Source organism: Scyliorhinus torazame, chromosome 19 (genome assembly GCF_047496885.1).
Source record: "Scyliorhinus torazame isolate Kashiwa2021f chromosome 19, sScyTor2.1, whole genome shotgun sequence".
Taxonomy (NCBI): domain Eukaryota; kingdom Metazoa; phylum Chordata; class Chondrichthyes; order Carcharhiniformes; family Scyliorhinidae; genus Scyliorhinus; species Scyliorhinus torazame.
Window position 1 is genome coordinate 25,995,958 of NC_092725.1, and position 18,578 is coordinate 26,014,535.

The window sequence follows — 18,578 nt, forward strand, 5'->3', positions numbered from 1 at the left end:
GTAACTAGGGACAGAGTAGGGCCTCTTAAGGATCAACAAGGACATCTATGTGCAGAGCCACAAGAGTTGGGTGAGATCCTGAATGAATATTTCTCATCGGTATTCACGGTGGAGAAAGGCATGGATGTTAGGAAACTAAGGGAAATAAATAGTGATGTCTTGAGAAGTGTGCATATTACAGAGGAGGAGGTGCTGGAAGTCTTAAAGCGCATCAAGGTAGATAAATCCCCGGGACCCGATGAAATGTATCCCAGGATGTTGTGGGAGGCTAGGGAGGAAATTGCGGGTCCCCTAACAGAGATATTTGAATCATCGGCAGCCACAGGTGAGGTGCCTGAAGATTGGAGAGTGGCGAATGTTGTGCCCTTGTTTAAAAAGGGCAGCAGGGAAAAGCCTGGGAACTACAGACCGGTGAGCCTAACGTCTGTAGTAGGTAAGTTGCTAGAAGGTATTCTGAGAGACAGGATCTACAAGCATTTAGAGAGGCAAGGATTGATTCGGGGCAGTCAGCATGGCTTTGTGCGTGGAAAATCATGTCTCACAAATTTGATTGAGGGGGTGACCAAGAAGGTAGATGAGGGCAGTGCAGTAGACGTTGTCTACATGGACTTTAGCAAAGCCTTTGACAAGGTACCGCATGGTAGGTTGTTGCAGAAGGTTAAGGGTGATCCAGGGTGAGGTTGCCAATTGGATTCAAAATTGGCTGGACGACAGAAGGCAGAGGAGGGTTGTTTTTCAAACTGGAGGCCTGTGACCAGTGGTGTGCCTCAGGGATCGGTGCTGGGTCCACTGTTATTTGTGATTTATATTAATGATTTGGATGAGAATTTAGGAGGCATGGTTAGTAAGTTTGCAGATGACACCAAGATTGGTGACACAGTGGATAGTGAAGAAGGTTATCTAGGATTGCAACGGGATCTTGATCAATTAGGCCAGTGGGCCGACGAATGGCAGATGGAGTTTAATTTAGATAAATGTGAGGTGATGCATTTTGGCAGATCGAATCAGGCCAGGGCCTACTCAGTTAATGGTATGGTGTTGGGGAGAGTTATAGAACAAAGAGATCTAGGAGTACAGGTTCATAGCTCCTTGAAGGTGGAGTCGCAGGTGGACAGGGTGGTGAAGAAAGCATTCGGCATGCTTGGTTTCATTGGTCAGAACACTGAATACAGGAGTTGGGACGTCTTGTTGCAGTTGTACAAGACATTGGTACGGCCACACTTGGAATACTGTGTGCAGTTCTGGTCACCCTATTATAGAAAGGATATTATTAAACTGGAAAGAGTGCAGAAAAGATTTACTAGGATGTGGCCGGGACTTGATGGTTTGAGTTATAAGGAGAGGCTGGATAGACTGGGACTTTTTTCCCTGGAGCGTAGGAGGCTTAGGGGTGATCTTATAGAGGTCTATAAAATAATGAGGGGCATAGATAAGGTAGATAGTCAACATCTTTTCCCAAAGGTAGAGGAGTCTAAAACTAGAGGGCATAGGTTTAAGGTGAGAGGGGAGAGATTCAGAAGGGCCCAGAGGGGCAATTTCTTCACTCAGAGGGTAGAGAGTGTCTGGAATGGGCTGCCAGAGGTAGTAGTAGAGGCGGGTACAATTGTGTCTTTTAAAAAACATTTAGATAGTTACATGGGTAAGATGGGTATAGAGGGTTATGGGCCAAGTGCGGGCAACTGGGACTAGCTTAATGGTAAAAACTGGGCGGCATGGACTGGTTGGGCCGAAGGGCCTGTTTCCATGCTGTAAACTTCTATGATTCTATGATTCTAAAAAGTGGGAATCAATATCTTTTGACTATAATGGATGTGTCTACTAGGTTTCCAGAGGCCATTCCAGTATGTATTATTACAGCTAAAAAGTATATTTACTGTGTGCATTTCTTAAAGGATAGTGAAAAGGTGAAAAATGAAACCATCTTGAAGTTGATAGTTTATTTTTTTTCTTGGGGGGAGGTGTCATGTGAGAGTACCTTGAAGAAATGGGTGTTTAAGAAATGTACCTTTAAGAAATGGGTGTTTATAAATGAGTGTGTACATAAATATCTGTAGTGAGAGTATCTTTAAGAAATGGATGTTTATTACTGCAGTGATGTCAGAGAGTGGGTGGAGCTGGGCTGCCTGTCAGCTTCTTACTCTCGTTTTAGGCTGTTTGCTGCAGGGTATGTTTTAGTTTCGTTTTCAGAGCTGGATAGCTGCAGTCACAGCCAAAAGGTGTCTCTCTCTCTCTGTAATCTAAAAACTGTAAATCGATCCTTTGGTGATTTAAAACTAATAACTGGTCTCAGTAGTGACTTTAACCTGATGTACTTCTGGTTAAAGGTTTTGTTTAAGTCTTATGGATGTTAAAAGGATAGTTTAAGAATTACTTAGTGTTGTATTCTTTGGGGGTTGTATTTGAATTAATGGTTGCTAAGATGTTCACTGTATGTTTTAAAAATGTTAACTTGAGTTCATAGAATAAACATTATTTTGCTTTAAAAAATACGGTTTCATTTCTGCTCTACCAGACCTGTAGAGTGGGCCGTGTGCTCCCAATACCACAATCTATGAAAAGTTGTGGGTCAGGTGAACTCCATGATACACTTTGGGATTCTCTAAACCCTGGCCCATAACAATTCCCACTTAGCTTTGTATCCTACTCACCGCTTACATTCCCACCCAGCTTTGTGTCCCTTCACAGCTTACATTCCCACCCAGCTTTGTGTCCTCCTCACAGCTTACATTCCCACCCAGCTTTGTATCCTACTCACCGCTTACATTCCCACCCAGCTTTGTGTCCCTTCACAGCTTACAATCCCACCCAGCTTTGTGTCCCCTCACAGCTTACATTCCCACCCAGCTTTGTGTCCTCACAGCTTACATTCCCACCCAGCTTTGTGTCCCCTCACAGCTTACATTCCCACCCAGCTTTGTGTCCTCCTCACAGCTTACATTCCCACCCAGCTTTGTATCCTCACAGCTTACATTCCCACCCAGCTTTGTATCCTCCTCACAGCTTACATTCCCACCCAGCTTTGTGTCCCCTCACAGCTTACATTCCCACCCAACTTTGTGTCCTCCTCACTGTTTACATTCCCACTTAGCTTTGCGTTCTTCTTGCAGCTTACATTCCAATCAGCTTTGTGTCATCAGCAAACATAGCTACATTACTCTATTTCTCTTCATCCAAGTCATTAATATTGTAGACAGCCAAGGCCCGAGCACTGAATCTTGTGGCACTTCACTAATCCTGGCCTGCCAACTTAAAAATGTCCTGTTTATCCCTACTCTCCGGTAATGCCTGTTAACCAATCCTCCAATCATGCCGTGTATCTCCTCAAAGTCCTTGAGCAGTTATCTTGTGTAGTGAGCTCTTGTGCGGTAACTTATCAAATGCTTTTTGGGAATCCAAGTATACCACATCGACTGGTCCCCCTTGATCACCCTCTTCGCTATGATGTGTTATGGAGGGATCTGGGTGTCCTGGTACACCAATCGGAAAAAGTCAACAGGTAGGTCCAGCAAGTAATTAGGAAGGCAAGTGGAATGTTGCCTTGTACTGCAAGGGGGACAGAGTATACAAGTCTCGCTAGATCTGCATGGGGCATTGGGGAGACTGCACCAGGAGGGCTGAGTACTCGTCACTCATGGAGGCAAGTCAGAGAAGGTTCACTGGGCTGATTCCTGGGATGAGAGGGGTCTGATGAGGAAAGGTTTGAGCAGGTTCGGCCCTGTACCCATTGGGGTTTCGAAGAATGAGAGGTGATCTTATTGAAACCTATCAGATTCTGAGCGGGGCTCGACAGGGTGGGCGCTGAGAGGATGTTTCCCCCCCTCGTGGGGGCCACAGTTTCAGAATAAGAGGGTCAGAGAGCAGTGGGGGCTGCGGCTCATTGAATATATTCAAGGCCGAGTGTGACAGATTTCTTTTTTTTTTCTTTTTATAAATTTAGAGAACCCAATTATTTTTTTTCCAATTAAGGGGCAATTTAGCGTGGCCAATCCACCTCATTTGCACATCTTTGGGTTGTGGGGGTGAAACCCACGCAGACACGGGGAGAATGTGCAAACTCCACACGGACAGTGACCCAGGGCCGGGATTCGAACCCGGGTCCTCAGCGCCGCAGTCCCAGTGCTAATCACTGCGCCAGATGCCGTCCTTGAGTTAGACAGAATTCTGATCGACGAGCGAGTTGGGGGTTGTGAGGGGGAGGGGCAGGGAAGTGGAGTTGAGGCCCGAATCAGATTAGCCAGGATCCCATTGAATGGCAGAGCAGGTTCGAGGGGCCTACTCCTCTTTCTTACGGTTTTATCCCCCAAAATATACTCTTTGTAAATTTGTCAAACGCAATTTCCTTTTTTACTAAGAGCGTTGAAACTTCCTTAATAATACATCTCTGAAATGTCCCTGGTGACAGATGTGAGATTAATTGTTCTGTAGCTCCTTATTTTCCCTCTCCCTCCTTTCCTAAATATCAAATAGTTGTTCAGTATTACATAACTGGGGTATTGTTGCAAAAAGACGCTTTGTCGAAGCGTTTTGTCTTAACTGATCAGGTCAATCGCAAGCGTGTCACCAGTCAAGGGAAGCAACAACTTTACACTGTATAAATAAGAGGATGCTGGTTGGTTGGCAAGTGGACTCTGATAGGCAGAGGCATTGCCCTTGAGAATTCACCAGTTGATGGTAACTGACAGTTAACTGCTCAGCATGGTTTGCGAATTTAAACCAGGCAGCTGGACTCTGCTTGGTCAATGCACTGACATGAGGAATGAACCAGCAAACAGCTGCCATGTTTGTTTAGTTGCTTCCCCGGAGATAAATATTCGTCCGATGGGCCTGATGAGTGCAAGGCGAAAAGTTTCGGCAAAACAACTTTTCTCAAGCAACACTTTATGAAGAGCGGTGTGACTTTTGCTAACTCCCAAACCACCATGACTGTTCTTTAGTCTTGGGAACCGTGGGAAAAATCGCCACCCAGTATTGACTACCTCTTTTCGAACCCGAGGATGAAGGTCATCAGATCCAGGGGATTTGCCCATTTTCAACCCCCGACGTTTCACTTCTTCTTTTACTCCGCCGTTTTTAAACACTACAAGTCCCTCGCTCTTATTAGCCTCTCGGTGACATCTTACTTCCGCATGCAGTGTGTTGCCCACTGTGAAGACAGAAACTATTTGTTCAATGTCTTTGCCCTTTCCCCATTCCTATGATATCACCGGTGGCAGTCTCTCAATCACCACTGTTTACTTTAGCTACTCTCCTCCTTTTAGTTTACAATTACCCATAAAACCTCTTTTACAATCTGTTTCTTTTTTGCAAGTTACTTTACTCTCATTCTATCCCCCTCCCCAGGGCCATCCTTTATTAATTTTCTGTTCGCCCCCTGTATGGTTTCTAAAACCAATTAATGGGCGTACTACTGTTTGTTTGCAATATTAGAATATTTAATACCATCCTCAGCAGTGGCATTCCTTGGTGCTGGCAGTGGGGGAGTGTCAGGCCTGGGACATGAACCTCCAGCATGACTGGTGAGCCACAAAACAAACGTTGCAATCAGGCAACGATGAGGAGCGCTGCGAACCGAGCCGCGTCAGCCACTCCCCACCCCACTCCCCCAGTTTCCTTACCATCGGTTCAGAGTGCGGCACACCCTCATACAGACGCACAGGTCCCGGTGGCTAAGGTACTGGAAGACGGCGAGCCAAGCATCGCGCTGCATGATGTGGTCGGCGCCCGTCTCCAGCGGCAGCGAGTCCGGCTCGGGGCTGTCGGGGGGCGGCTTGACCACATGCCTCTCCATCTGCAGCGGCTTGGGCGGTGAGGAGACTGGCGGCCGGTTGAGGAACTGGGTTCGGGCCATGGTACGCAGCCCTAGCTGTCCGGCTGGCCGCGGCAACTTGCGGCCAGCCTGGGCCCGCGCTCGGTCGTGCCGGGCCGAGTGCTGGTTCTCCTTGCCCTGCGAGGGCTCGCGCCCGCCTTTGGCCTTGCTATTGCGAGGGGTGGTGGCGGCGCGCTGGCACTCGTCCATCTCGTCCTCGCACGCCACCGCCACTGCCCCCGTCTCTTCCTCATCGTCATCGTCCTCCTCCTCCTCCTCGCTCTCGCTGAAGCCCAGGGCGGCTGCCACTGCCCGACGATCCCTGGGGCGGCGGACGCCTCCATTGGAGCTGGCGCCCGAGATGCCCCCTCCACCTCCTCCCCCTCCGTCACTGCTCTCCTCTTCCTCCTGCTCCTCTTCCTCATCCTCCGATCCCTGAGAGTCCGAGTCCGAGTCTGAGCTGGAACTGGAGCTCGAGCTCTCCGCCTGGTTCACCCGCTCCAACATCTGGCACATACGCTTGAAACGCTCCAGCTTCTCGCGCTGGTGCGTCTTCTCGTTACTTGGCGCCGTGTCCTCCTGCCCTCGCACGTTCTTCAGCTTCTGAAACGCAAAGGGAGACGCGTTACTGGGGAATTTCCTCCCTCCCAACCCAACCTCACACCCCTTCCCAACCCTGTCGACAGCCAGTATCGCATGCCGGATGTCAAGAGAAACATCTGCTCAGTCAAAGCTCTGTCGCCAACCCCCCCCCACCGCCCCCCGCCAGATGCAGTAACTGACCCCGAATCCCGTTCACCCATTACCCAGTGTGATCACAGAGATACGATGGCTCCCAGTCCGGTAATGTCTTGACTTTAAAAGTCTCTTTATTGTTTTCAAATCCCTCATGGCCCTCACCAGCCCCTTCCCCGCCCCCCATCCATGTGACTTCCTCCAGCCTGTTGCTCATGGTAGCACAGTGGTTCGCACTGCTGATTCACGGCGCCAGGATCGATTCTTGGCTTGGGTCACTGTCTGTGCGGAGTCTGCACATTCTCCCCGTGTCTGCGTGGGTTTCCTCCGGGAGCTCCGGTTTCCTCCCACATGTCCCGAAAGACGTGCTGTCAGGTGAATTGGACATTCTGAATTCTCCCTCAGTGTACCCGAACAGGTGCCGGAATGTGGTGACTAGGGGCTTTTCGCAGTAACTTTATTGCAGTGTTAATGTAAGCCTACTTGTCACACTAATAAAGGTTATCTCTGCAGCCTCCGACCCCAATAACTCTCCCTATCTCAGTAGCCTCCTCCAGCACCTACAACGTACCTATCTCTGTAACCTCCTCTAGCATCTACAACTCTCCAGATCTCTAAATGTGGAGAAGGTAGGTTGGGTCAGAGGGGTTGACTCACAGTGGATCAGAATGGAGGAGAGTTTGTGCCGGGGGTCGGGATTGAAGCACTTGCAACAGTGCCGCTCCCGACGGCCCCGGGGAGATACACAAGGAGTTGGGTAGCAATAGTTTTGTTGAGAATTTGGAGGCAGTTTCGCCAACACTTCGGGTTGGGGGCAGGGTCAAGGGAAATGCCGATTCGGGGGAACCATAGATTTGAGCCAGGGCAGTGGGATGGAAATTTTCAGAGATGGGAGGAGAAAGGAATTAGGACACTAAAAGATTTGTTTCTTGGGGGTCGGTTTGCAGGATTGAAGGAGCTGGGAGCGAAGAATAGGCTAAAGCAGGGGGAAATGTTTAGATACATGCAGGTTCGAGACTTTGCCAGAAAGGAGATACAGAGCTTCCCAGTAGAGCCGGCCTCCACATTGCTGGAGGAGGTGCTGACGACAGGGGGACTGGAGAAAAGGGTAGTATCGGCGGTTTACGGGGCTATTTTGGAGGAGGAGAAGGCGCCGCTAGAAGGGATCAAGGTAAAGTGTGAGGAAGAGTTGGGGGAGGATATAGAGAAGGGGTTCTGGCACGAGATGCTCTGGAGGGAGAATGCCTCCACCTCGTGTGCGAGGTTGGGGTTGATACTGCTGAAGGTGGTGTACAGAGCACACCACACAAGGGCGAGGATGAGCCGGCTCTTTGAGGGAGTAGAAGATGTGTGTGAACGCTGCGGGGGGGCCCGCAAACTACGTTCATATGTTTTGGTCCTATACAAAGCTGGAGGATTACATGAAGGAGGTTTTTAGGGTAATCTCTAAAGTGGTGCACGTGAAACTGGACCCGGGCCCTCGGGAGGCCATATTCGGGGTGCCAGACCAGCCGGGGTTGGAATCGGGTGCGGAGGCAGATGTTGTAGCCTTCGCCTCGTTGATCGGCCGAAGGCGGATCCTGTTGGGATGGAGATCAACCTCTCCACCCTGTGTCCTGGCGTGGCGGGGGGACCTGCTGGAATTCTTGACGCTTGAAAAGGTCAAATTTGAACTGAGGGGAAGGATGGAGGGGTTCTACAATTCATGGGCGTTATTCATTCTGCACTTTCGAGAATTGGATCACATCGAACATTAGGGTGGTTAGGGGCTGGGAGGGTTGGGGGGAGGGGGACTCTTTGTGTTAATGGTGACTATGGGTGATTCCTGATTCCTTTTAGTTATTTGTTTATGTTAACATGCGGGCCAATGTTTGGGGTTTGGTGGGAGGACGGGATCATTGTTACTGATATGGGGATTGACATATTTGTTACTGATTATTGTTGGTGGGTGTAAATTTGGGGAAAAATGTGAAAAAGGAGAATTAAAATATATTTTTAAAAAACCCTCCAGATATCTATAACCTCCTCCAGCTCCGACAACAATCCCTATCTCTGTAACTTCTTCCAGCCCCTATAACCCTCCACACATCTCTGTAACCTCCTCCAGTCCCTATAACCCTCCCTATCTCTGTAACCTCTTCCAGTCCATATAACTCTCCATATCTCTGTAACCTCAAGCCCCTACAACTCTCCCTATCTCTGTAACTTCCTCCAGTCCCTATAACCCTCCACATCTCTGTAACCTCCTCCAGCCCCGAGAACCCTCCACATCTCTGTAACCTCCTCCTGCCCCGAGAACCCTCCATATCTCTGTAACTTCCTCCAGCCACTACAACCCTCCATATCTCTGTAACCTCCTCCAGCCCCTACAACCCTCCCTATCTCTGTAACCTTTTCCAGCCCCTATAACCCTCCCTATCTCTGTAACCTTTTCCAGCCCCTATAACCCTCCCTATCTCTGTAACCTCCTCCAGCCCCTACAACCCTCCCTATCTCTGTAACCTTTTCCAGCCCCTATATCCCTCCCTATCTCTGTAACCTTTTCCAGCCCCTATAACCCTCCCTATCTCTGTAACCTTTTCCAGCCCCTACAACCCTCCCTATCTCTGTAACCTCCTCCACATCTCTGTAACGTTCTGCAGCCCGACAACCAGCCAAGATCTTGCACCCTACCAATTCCGGCCTCCTGAGCAGCCCCCCACCACTGCCCCCTCCCCTCCCGACTTACACTGCTCCACCATTTGGTTTGGGGATCGAGCGGCACACAACCAAACCTCTCGTCTCTGCCCCGAACACAGCGGTGTGTGTTTAGCGATGGGCCCCGAGCCCCTCCCATCCAGGCTAAGTAACTTCAAGCATTACCTTCTTCCTGGGTCCTGCTTCCACCGGCCCCTCCTTCTCTTTCCTCTTCTTGTGCCCCTCTTCCCCCTTCTTGCGGTTGACAGGATAGTCGTCCGTCCGCTGGCGCCCGCCATCCTCCAGCTTCCAGCGCGGCCCATCTTCCCCATCCGACCGACGCTTCCCGCTCAACTCCATCGGGTCCTTCCCATCCTTTGAGTCCTGGGGAGGGGAAGGGGGTTGGTCAAGAGGGGAGGAGGGAAGGTGTCGGGGGATGGGGGGGTTGAGGGGAGGTGAGGTGATAATTGAGTGAGTGACAGGTTGAGCATTGGGTGCCGACGGACTGTCTCATTGATCACAAACTGACAGCTGCAAAGATTCACCCCCGGTTTTGCTTCGTTGGGGAATCTCACAGCCAGAGTCCCAAAGTCACGCACACACTCCCGCACACACACACACTCCCGCACACACACACACTCCCGCACACACACACACACACACTCCCGCACCCGCATACACACGCACCCGCCCGCACACGCACACTACACTCCCGCACACACACACTCCCGCACACACACACTCCCGCACACACACACACTCCCGCATACACACGCACCCGCCCGCACACGCACACGCACACTCCCGCACACTCCCGCACACTCCCGCACACACACACTCCCGCAGACGCACACACACTCCCGCACATGCACACACCCGCGCACACACACTCCCGCACACACACACACTCCCGCACACACACACTCCCGCACACACACCCGCACCCGCATACACACGCACCCGCCCGCACACGCACACTCCCGCACACGCACACTCCCGCACACACACACTCCCGCAGATGCACACACTCCCGCAGACGCACACCCGCACACGCACACACTCCCGCACACGCACACACTCCCGCACACGCACACACTCCCGCACACGCACACACTCCCGCACACGCACACTCCCGCACACACACACACTCCCGCACACACACACACTCCCGCACACACACACACTCCCGCGCACACACACTTCCGCACACACGCACACTCCCGCACACACACCCGCACACGCACACTCCCGCACACACACACACACGCACACACACAGGCACACTCCCGCACACGCACACACACAGGCACACTCCCGCACACACACGCACACACACACGCACACTCCCGTACACAGGCACACTCCCGCACACACACACGCACACTCCCGCACACACTCCCGCACACACACACACTCCCGCACACACACACGCACGCTCCCGCACACACACACGCACACGCACGCTCCCGCACACACCCGCATACGCACACACTCCCGCGCGCGCGCACACTCCCGCGCACACACACACGCCCGCACACACACACTCCCGCACACACTCCCACATACACACGCACATACACACGCACTCCCACACACACACTCGTGCACCTGCAGACACACACACTCCCGCACACACACACAAACTCCCGCACACACACAAGCTCCCGCACACACACAAGCTCCCGCACACACACACACTCCCGCACACACACACACTCCCGCACACACACTCCTGCACCTGCACAGACACACACACTCCCGCACACACACACACTCCCGCACACACACAAACTCCCGCACACACACAAACTCCCGCACACACACAAACTCCCGCACACACACGCACTCCCACACACACACACTCCTGCACCTTCACAGACACACACACTCCTGCACACACACTCACTCCCGCACTCTTCACACTCCCACACACACACTCTCCCGGACACACACACACAGCCCCGGACACACACACACAGTCCCGGACACACACACACAGTCCCGTACACACACACACTCTCCTGGACACACACACACTCTCCCGGACACACACACACACTCTCCCGGACACACACACACACTCTCCCGGACACACACACACTCTCCCGGACACACACACACTCTCCCGGACACACACACACTCTCCCGGACACACACACACAGTCCCGTACACACACACACAGTCCCGTACACACACACTCTCCTGGACACGCACACACTCTCCCGGACACGCACACACTCTCCCGGACACGCACACACTCTCCCGGACACGCACACACTCTCCCGGACACGCACACACTCTCCCGGACACGCACACACTCTCCCGGACACGCACACACTCTCCCGGACACGCACACACTCTCCCGGACACACACACACTCTCCCGTACACACACACACAGTCCCGTACACACACACAGTCCCGTACACACACACTCTCCTGGACACGCACACACTCTCCCGGACACGCACACACTCTCCCGGACACGCACACACTCTCCCGGACACGCACACACTCTCCCGGACACGCACACACTGTCCCGGACACGCACACACTGTCCCGGACACGCACACACTCTCCCGGACACACACACACACTCCCGGACACACACACACACTCCCGGACACACACACACTCTCCCGGATACACACACACTCTCCCGGATACACACACACTCTCCCGGACACACACACACTCTCCCGGACACACACAAACTCTCCCGGACACACACACACTCTCCCGGACACACACACACTCTCCCGGACACACACACACTCTCCCGGACACACACACACTCTCCCGGACACACACACACCCACTCCTGTACCCACAGACTCCTGTACACACACTCCCGCATACACACACACTCCCGCACACACACACACACTCGCACCCCCCCGCACACACACACACTCCCGTGCCCACAGATTCCTGTACACACAGTCCCGTACACACACACTCTCCCGGACACACACACACCCGCACTGCCCCCCCTCCACCGCATCCCAAGTTCCCCGTTCTATATATCCACCTGCCCCCGTCCCACATGTCCATGCTCCCTCCGCCACGCATTTCCGCGCTCCTCCGCCCCACATGCCCATGCTGCCCACCGCCCCACATGCCCACGCTGCTTTCCGCCCCACATGCCCATGTTGCCCTCTGCCCCACATGCCCACGCTGCCCTCTGCCCCACATGCCCACACTGCCCTTTGCCTCACATGCCCACACTGCCCTCCGCCCCACATGCCCAGGCCGCCCTCCGCACCACATGTCCACATCGCCTTCCGCCCCACATGCCCATGCCACCCTCTGCCCCACGCCGCCCTCCGCCCCACACTGCCCTCCGCCCCTCAGGCCCACACTGCCCTCCGCCCCACATGCCCATGCTGCCCTCTGCCCCACATGCCCACGCCACCCTCCGCCCCACATGCCCACGCCTCCCTCCGCCCCACATGCCCACGCCTCCCTCCGCCCCACATGCCCACACTGCCCCACATGCCCACGCTGCCCTCTGCCTCACATGCCCACGCCGCCCTCCGCCCCACATACCCACGCCGCTTTCCGCCCCACATGCCCATGTTGCCCTCTGCCCCACATGCCCACGCTGCCCTCTGCCCCACATGCCCACGCTGCCTTTGCCTCACATGCCCACACTGCCCTCCGCCCCTCATGCCCACACTGCCCTCTGCCCCACATGCCCATGCTGCCCTCTGCCCCATGCCCACGCCGCCCTACATGCCCACACTGCCCCACATGCCCACGCTGCCCTCTGCCTCACATGCCCACGCCGCCCTCCGCCCCACATGCCCACGCCGCTTTCCGCCCCACATGCCCATGTTGCCCTCTGCCCCACATGCCCACGCTGCCCTCTGCCCCACATGCCCACGCTGCCCTTTGCCTCACATGCCCACACTGCCCTCCGCCCCACATGCCCACGCCGCCCTCCGCCCCACATGCCCACGCCGCCCTCCGCCCCACATGCCCACACTGCCCTCCGCCCCTCATGCCCACACTGCCCTCCGCCCCACATGCCCATGCTGCCCTCTGCCCCACATGCCCACGCCGCTTTCCGCCCCACATGCCCATGTTGCCCTCTGCCCCACATGCCCACGCTGCCCTCTGCCCCACATGCCCACGCTGCCCTTTGCCTCACATGCCCACACTGCCCTCCGCCCCACATGCCCACGCCGCCCTCCGCCCCACATGCCCACGCCGCCCTCCGCCCCACATGCCCACACTGCCCTCCGCCCCTCATGCCCACACTGCCCTCCGCCCCACATGCCCATGCTGCCCTCTGCCCCACATGCCCATGCCGCCCTCCGCCCCACATGCCCACGCTGCCCTCTGCCTCACATGCCCATGCCGCCCTCCGCCCCACATGCCCACGCTGCCCTCCGCCCCACATGCCCACACCACCCTCTGCCCCACATGCCCACGCCGCCCTCCGCCCAAATGCCCACGCTGCCCTCCGCGCCACATGCCCATGCTGCCCACCGCCCCACATGCCCACGCCGCCCTCCGCCCCACATGCCCACGCCACCCTCTGCCCCACATGCCCACACCGCCCTCCACCCCACATGCCCACCGCTCCACATGCCCACACCACCCTCTGCCCCACATGCCCACGCCGCCCTCCGCCCCACACTGCCCTCCGCCCCACATACCCACGCTGCCCTCTGCCTCACATGCCCACACTACCCTCCGCCCCACATGCCCACACTGCCCTCCGCCCCACATGCCCACGCCGCCCACCGCCCCACATGCCCACGCTGCCCTCCGCCCCACATGCCCACGCCGCCCTCCGCCCCACATGCCCACACTGTCCCCCGCTGCACATTCTGCTCGGGTCACTCAGTTTGTTGGTTGGGGCAAAGTGTAGACCGGATCCTCTCATCGCCATAAACCGCGCGAGTGGCAACGACGGGACAGAGCGAGGCACTGGGTCAATGCACAGCACTTACCTTCCCAGATTTGCCCTCCAGGTGGCACTTGGGACACTCCCAGCAATTGGGAATCTCATCATTGATGACGCCCTCTGCATCGCACACCTGAAACAAGACCAGTCAGTGAGATGGAACAGCAAGATGTGGTATTGAATGGAGAACAGAGGTCTCGAGAGACCTAGAAAACATAGTTTGCCGGGGAAGGATCACCAAACCACAAGAGTTGTACAAGACATTGGTAAGACCACACGTGGAATACTGTGTTCGATTCTGGTCACCCTATTATAGGAGGGATATTGTTAAACTAGAAAGAGTGCAGAAGAGATTTACGAGGAAGCTACCAGGACTTGATGGTCTGAGTTATAAGGAGACGCTGGATAGGCTGGGACTTTTTTTTCCCTGGAACGTAGGAGGCATAGGGGTGAACTTATAGAGGTCCATAAAATAATGAGGAGCAAAGATAAGGTAGATAGTCAACATCTTGAGGAGGAGCATGTGGGGAAAACGCAGTCCCCCGGAGAGGAGAAGCACATGGGGAATACGCAGTCCCCCGGAGAGGAGGAGCATATGGGGAACACGCAGTCCCCCGGAGAGGAGGAGCATATGGGGAAAACGCAGTCCCCCGGAGAGGAGGAGCAAGTGGGGAATACGCAGTCCCCCGGAGAGGAGGAGCATGTGGGGAATACGCAGTCCCCTGGAGAGGAGGAGCACGTGGGGAATACCCAGTCCCTCGGAGAGGAGGAGCATGTGGAGAAAACGCAGTCCCCGGGAGGGGAGGAGCATATGGGGAATACACAGTCCCCCGGAGAGGAGGAGCATGTGGGGAATACGCAGTCCCCCGGAGAGGAGGAGCATGTGGGGAAAACGCAGTCCCCCCGAGAGGAGGACGTGGTGAATACACAGTCCCCCGGAGAGGAGCACATGGGGAATACGCAGTCCACTGGAGAGGAACACGTGATGGATGGGCAGTGCCCTGGAGAGGACCATGTGGGGAATACGCATTGCCCCGGAGAGGAGCACGTGGGGACTACGGTCCCCTGGAGAGGAGGACCACGTGGGGAATACGCAGTCCCCTGGAGGAGGAGGAGTGCGTGGGGAAAATAATAATAATAATCGCTTACTGTCACAAGTAGGCTTCAATGAAGTTACTGTGAAAAGCCCCTAGTCGCCAAATTCCGGCGCCTGTTCGGGGAGGCCGGTACGGGAATTAAACCTGCGCTGCTGGCATTGTTCTGCATTACAAGCCAGATGTTTTGCCCACTGTGCTAAACCAGTCCCAGTGGACTGCTTATTCCCCACATGGTCCTCCTCTCCGGGGGACTGCGTATTCCCCACGTGCTCCTCTCCCAGAGAGGAGGAGCACGTGGGGAAATCGCAGAATCGCAGTCCCCCGGAGAGGAGGAGCATGTGGGCAATACGCAGTCCCCTGGAGGAGGAGAGCGTGGGGATAACGCAGCCCCCAGGAGAGCAGCGCGTGGGGAAAACGCAGTCCCCCGGAGAGGAGGAGCACGTGGGGAATACGCAGTCGCCTGGAGAGGAGGAGCGCGTGGGGATAACGCAGCCCCCAGGAGAGGAGCAGCGCGTGGGGAAAACGCAGCCCCCAGGAGAGGAGGAGCATGTGGGGAATACGCAGTCCCCCGGAGAGGAGGAGCACGTGGGGAAAACGCAGTCCCCTGGAGAGGAGGTGTGCGAGGAAACAAGGCTTCTGGGTGCGCAGAAACATGCAGGGCAAACGCAGGCGCAGGCACGGTTTTGTGGGGATGGAGACACCTCAGTGCTAGGAAACGCAGCCTAGCCGGCACTACGGTATTCACCCGAGCAGACAAAGCAACAGGCCAGTTGGTCACTCGAGCCGAGCCCACCTGACCCATGCCCAGAATGGGCACCCACCAACTCACAAACTCCTCCCTCCCTCCCCTCCCAGACAACAGGCACAGCTACTGGAGCTTTGCTCGTTCTGCCCATCCCTGCGCCACGCAGCACGTTAACCATTAACCGGCGAGTGCAGAATGGAGCACTGCGACACCGCAGGTCACCGCGACAGGCTGAATGGAGAGGCCCACCCTGTGGTGCGCCTCACCGTACCAGTCTGTGCAGCATCTCCCGGTTGAGCACCCACCTTTAGGCAGCCTGGGTGGACTATCTCATTGCAAATGGTGCACTCCATCAGTGACAGCTTGAACTTCTCAGCCTCTCCTTCCACAGACTCCTCCTTCCCCGCTTCTCCACACATCAGGCAGACCGCCGTATGAGGTAGGACAGGCTGCAAAGAGAAGAGAGCAAGATAGAAGGAAAAATGAGTAAAGAGCAAGACACCTGAACAAGTGGCACAGAGAGCGAGTGGAAACGGTCAGCTTCAGGACGAGTGCATAGCACCCATGTGGGGATCACAGGCAACCGACTGGACGACGGCATAATATTGGCAAAGAGCGAATCTCACAGAGACCTTCTCAGTTCAAACAGTGCAGAGGGAGTTTTACTTTGTATCTAACCCCGTTGTACCTGTCCTGTGAGTGTTTGATGGGGACAGTGTAGAGCGGGCTTTACTCTGTATCTAACCCTGTGCTGTACCTGTCCTGGGAGTGTTTGATGGGGACAGTGTAGAGGGAGCTTTACTCTGTATCCAACCCGTGCTGTACCTGTCCTGGGAGTGTTTGATGGGGACAGTGTAGAGGGAGCTTTACTCTGTATCCAAACCCGAGCTGTACCTGTCCTGTGAGTGTTTGATGGGGACTGAGTAGAGGGAGCTTTACTCTGTATCTAACCCCGTGCTATACCTGTCCTGGGAGTGTTTGATGGGGACAGTGTCGAGAGAGCTTTACTCTGTATCGATCCCCGTGCTGTACCTATCCTGGGAGTGTTTGATGGGGACAGTGTAGAGGGAGCTTTACTCTGTATCTAACCCCGTGCTGTACCTGTCCTGGGTGTGTTTGATGGGGACAGTGTAGAGGGAGCTTTACCCTGTATCTAACCCCATGCTGTACCTGTCCAGGGAGTTTTTGATGGGGACAGTGTCGAGGGAGCTTTACTCTGTATCTAACCCCGTGCAGTACCTGTCCTAGGAGTGTTTGATGGGGACAGTGTGGACGGAGTTGCAGCTGACTGACGAGTGTTTGAAATGCACTCACCGCCGTACACTGCCGGAGGAGGCAGGACTGCTTCATGCGCCCGGGTCCCCCGAATTTCTTCATGTCCTTGCAGAAGTGGCACTCCCCACACTCCGTCTTCTGGCAGGCATCGCATTTGCGACAGCGCGTCCTGCGTCGCCGTGCCCCACTCGCTGCCTTGCTGGAGGAAACCTTTGGTCCTGAGGACATTGGTGCTTTAGGCTTTACCTTGGCCTTGGACTGCGAACGGGAAACTGAGATTAGGAGCAGAACAGTGACAAGTCCCAGAGGCGTGTCAGTGGGGATGCATGGCACAGGAAGTACTCAATCTTCACATTCCCTACCCAAGTTACAATCCAGTCTGACACACCGCGCTGTCAGACGGTCAGTAATGAGGGAGCGCCACACGTCAGAGTGTCAGTTCTGAGGAAGCGGCGCAATGTCAGAGGGTCAGTACTGAGGGAGCGCCGCACTCTCAGAGGGTCAGTACTGAGGGAGTGCCGCCCTGTCGGAGGGTCAGTACTGAGGGCGTTCCGGACTGTCAGAGAGTCAGTACTGAGGGAGTTCCGCCCTGTCGGAGGGTCAGTGCTGAGGGAGTGCCGCCCAGTCGGAGGGTCAGTACTGAGGGAGTGCCGCCCTGTCGGAGGGTCAGTACTGAGGGAGTTCCGCACTGTCGGAGGGTCAGTACTGAGGGAGTGCCGCCCTGTCGGAGGGTCAGTACTGAGGGAGTTCCGCACTGTCGGAGGGTCAGTACTGAGAGTGCCATACTGTCGGAGGGTCAGTACTGAGGTAGTGCCGCCCTGTCGGAGGGTCAGTACTGAGGGAGCTCCGCACTGTCGGAGTGTCAGTACTGAGGGAGTGCCGCGCTGTCAGAGGGTCAGTACTGAGGGAGCGCCGCACTGTCAGAGGGTCACTAATGAGGGAGTGCCGTGCTGTTAGAGGGTCTGTACTGAGGGAGCACCGCACTGTCGGAGGGTCAGTACTGAGGGAGTGCCGCACTGTCGGAGAGTCAACGCTGAGGGAATACCGCACTGTCGGAGGGTCAGTACTGGGAGCGCTGCACTGTCAGAGGGTCAGTACTAAGGGAGCGCCGCACTGTCAGAGAGTCAGCAGTGAGGGAGTGCTGCGCTGTAAGAGGGTCAGTACTGAGGGAGTGACGCACTGTCGGAGGGTCAGTACTGGGGCAGCGCTGCACTGTCAGAGGGTCAGTGCTGGGGGTGTTCTGCACTGTTGGAGTGTCAGTGCTGAGGGAGAACCGCACAGTCCGAGGGTCAGTGCTGGGGGAGTGCCGCAATGTCCAAGATCATGGCG

At 55.3% G+C, this 18,578-nt stretch overlaps 1 protein-coding gene across 3 annotated transcripts in view; it reads right to left on the reverse strand.

The window, feature by feature from the left end:
• Window positions 1-18,578, reverse strand: part of LOC140396062 (F-box/LRR-repeat protein 19-like) — a 174,275-nt gene that overhangs the window by 25,352 nt on the left and 130,345 nt on the right. Inside the window, exons 2-6 of one of the 3 annotated variants that reach the window (XM_072484161.1) lie at window positions 17,289-17,507; window positions 16,280-16,423; window positions 14,179-14,265; window positions 9,404-9,601; window positions 5,616-6,406 (exon numbers count right to left, since the gene is read on the reverse strand). In XM_072484161.1, the coding sequence (XP_072340262.1) occupies window positions 5,616-6,406; window positions 9,404-9,601; window positions 14,179-14,265; window positions 16,280-16,423; window positions 17,289-17,507 (1,439 nt within the window). Of the gene's footprint in view, window positions 1-5,615; window positions 6,410-9,403; window positions 9,602-14,178; window positions 14,266-16,279; window positions 16,424-17,288; window positions 17,522-18,578 lie in introns of all 3 variants that reach the window. The other 2 variants (XM_072484160.1, XM_072484162.1) reach the window with 2 other exon arrangements.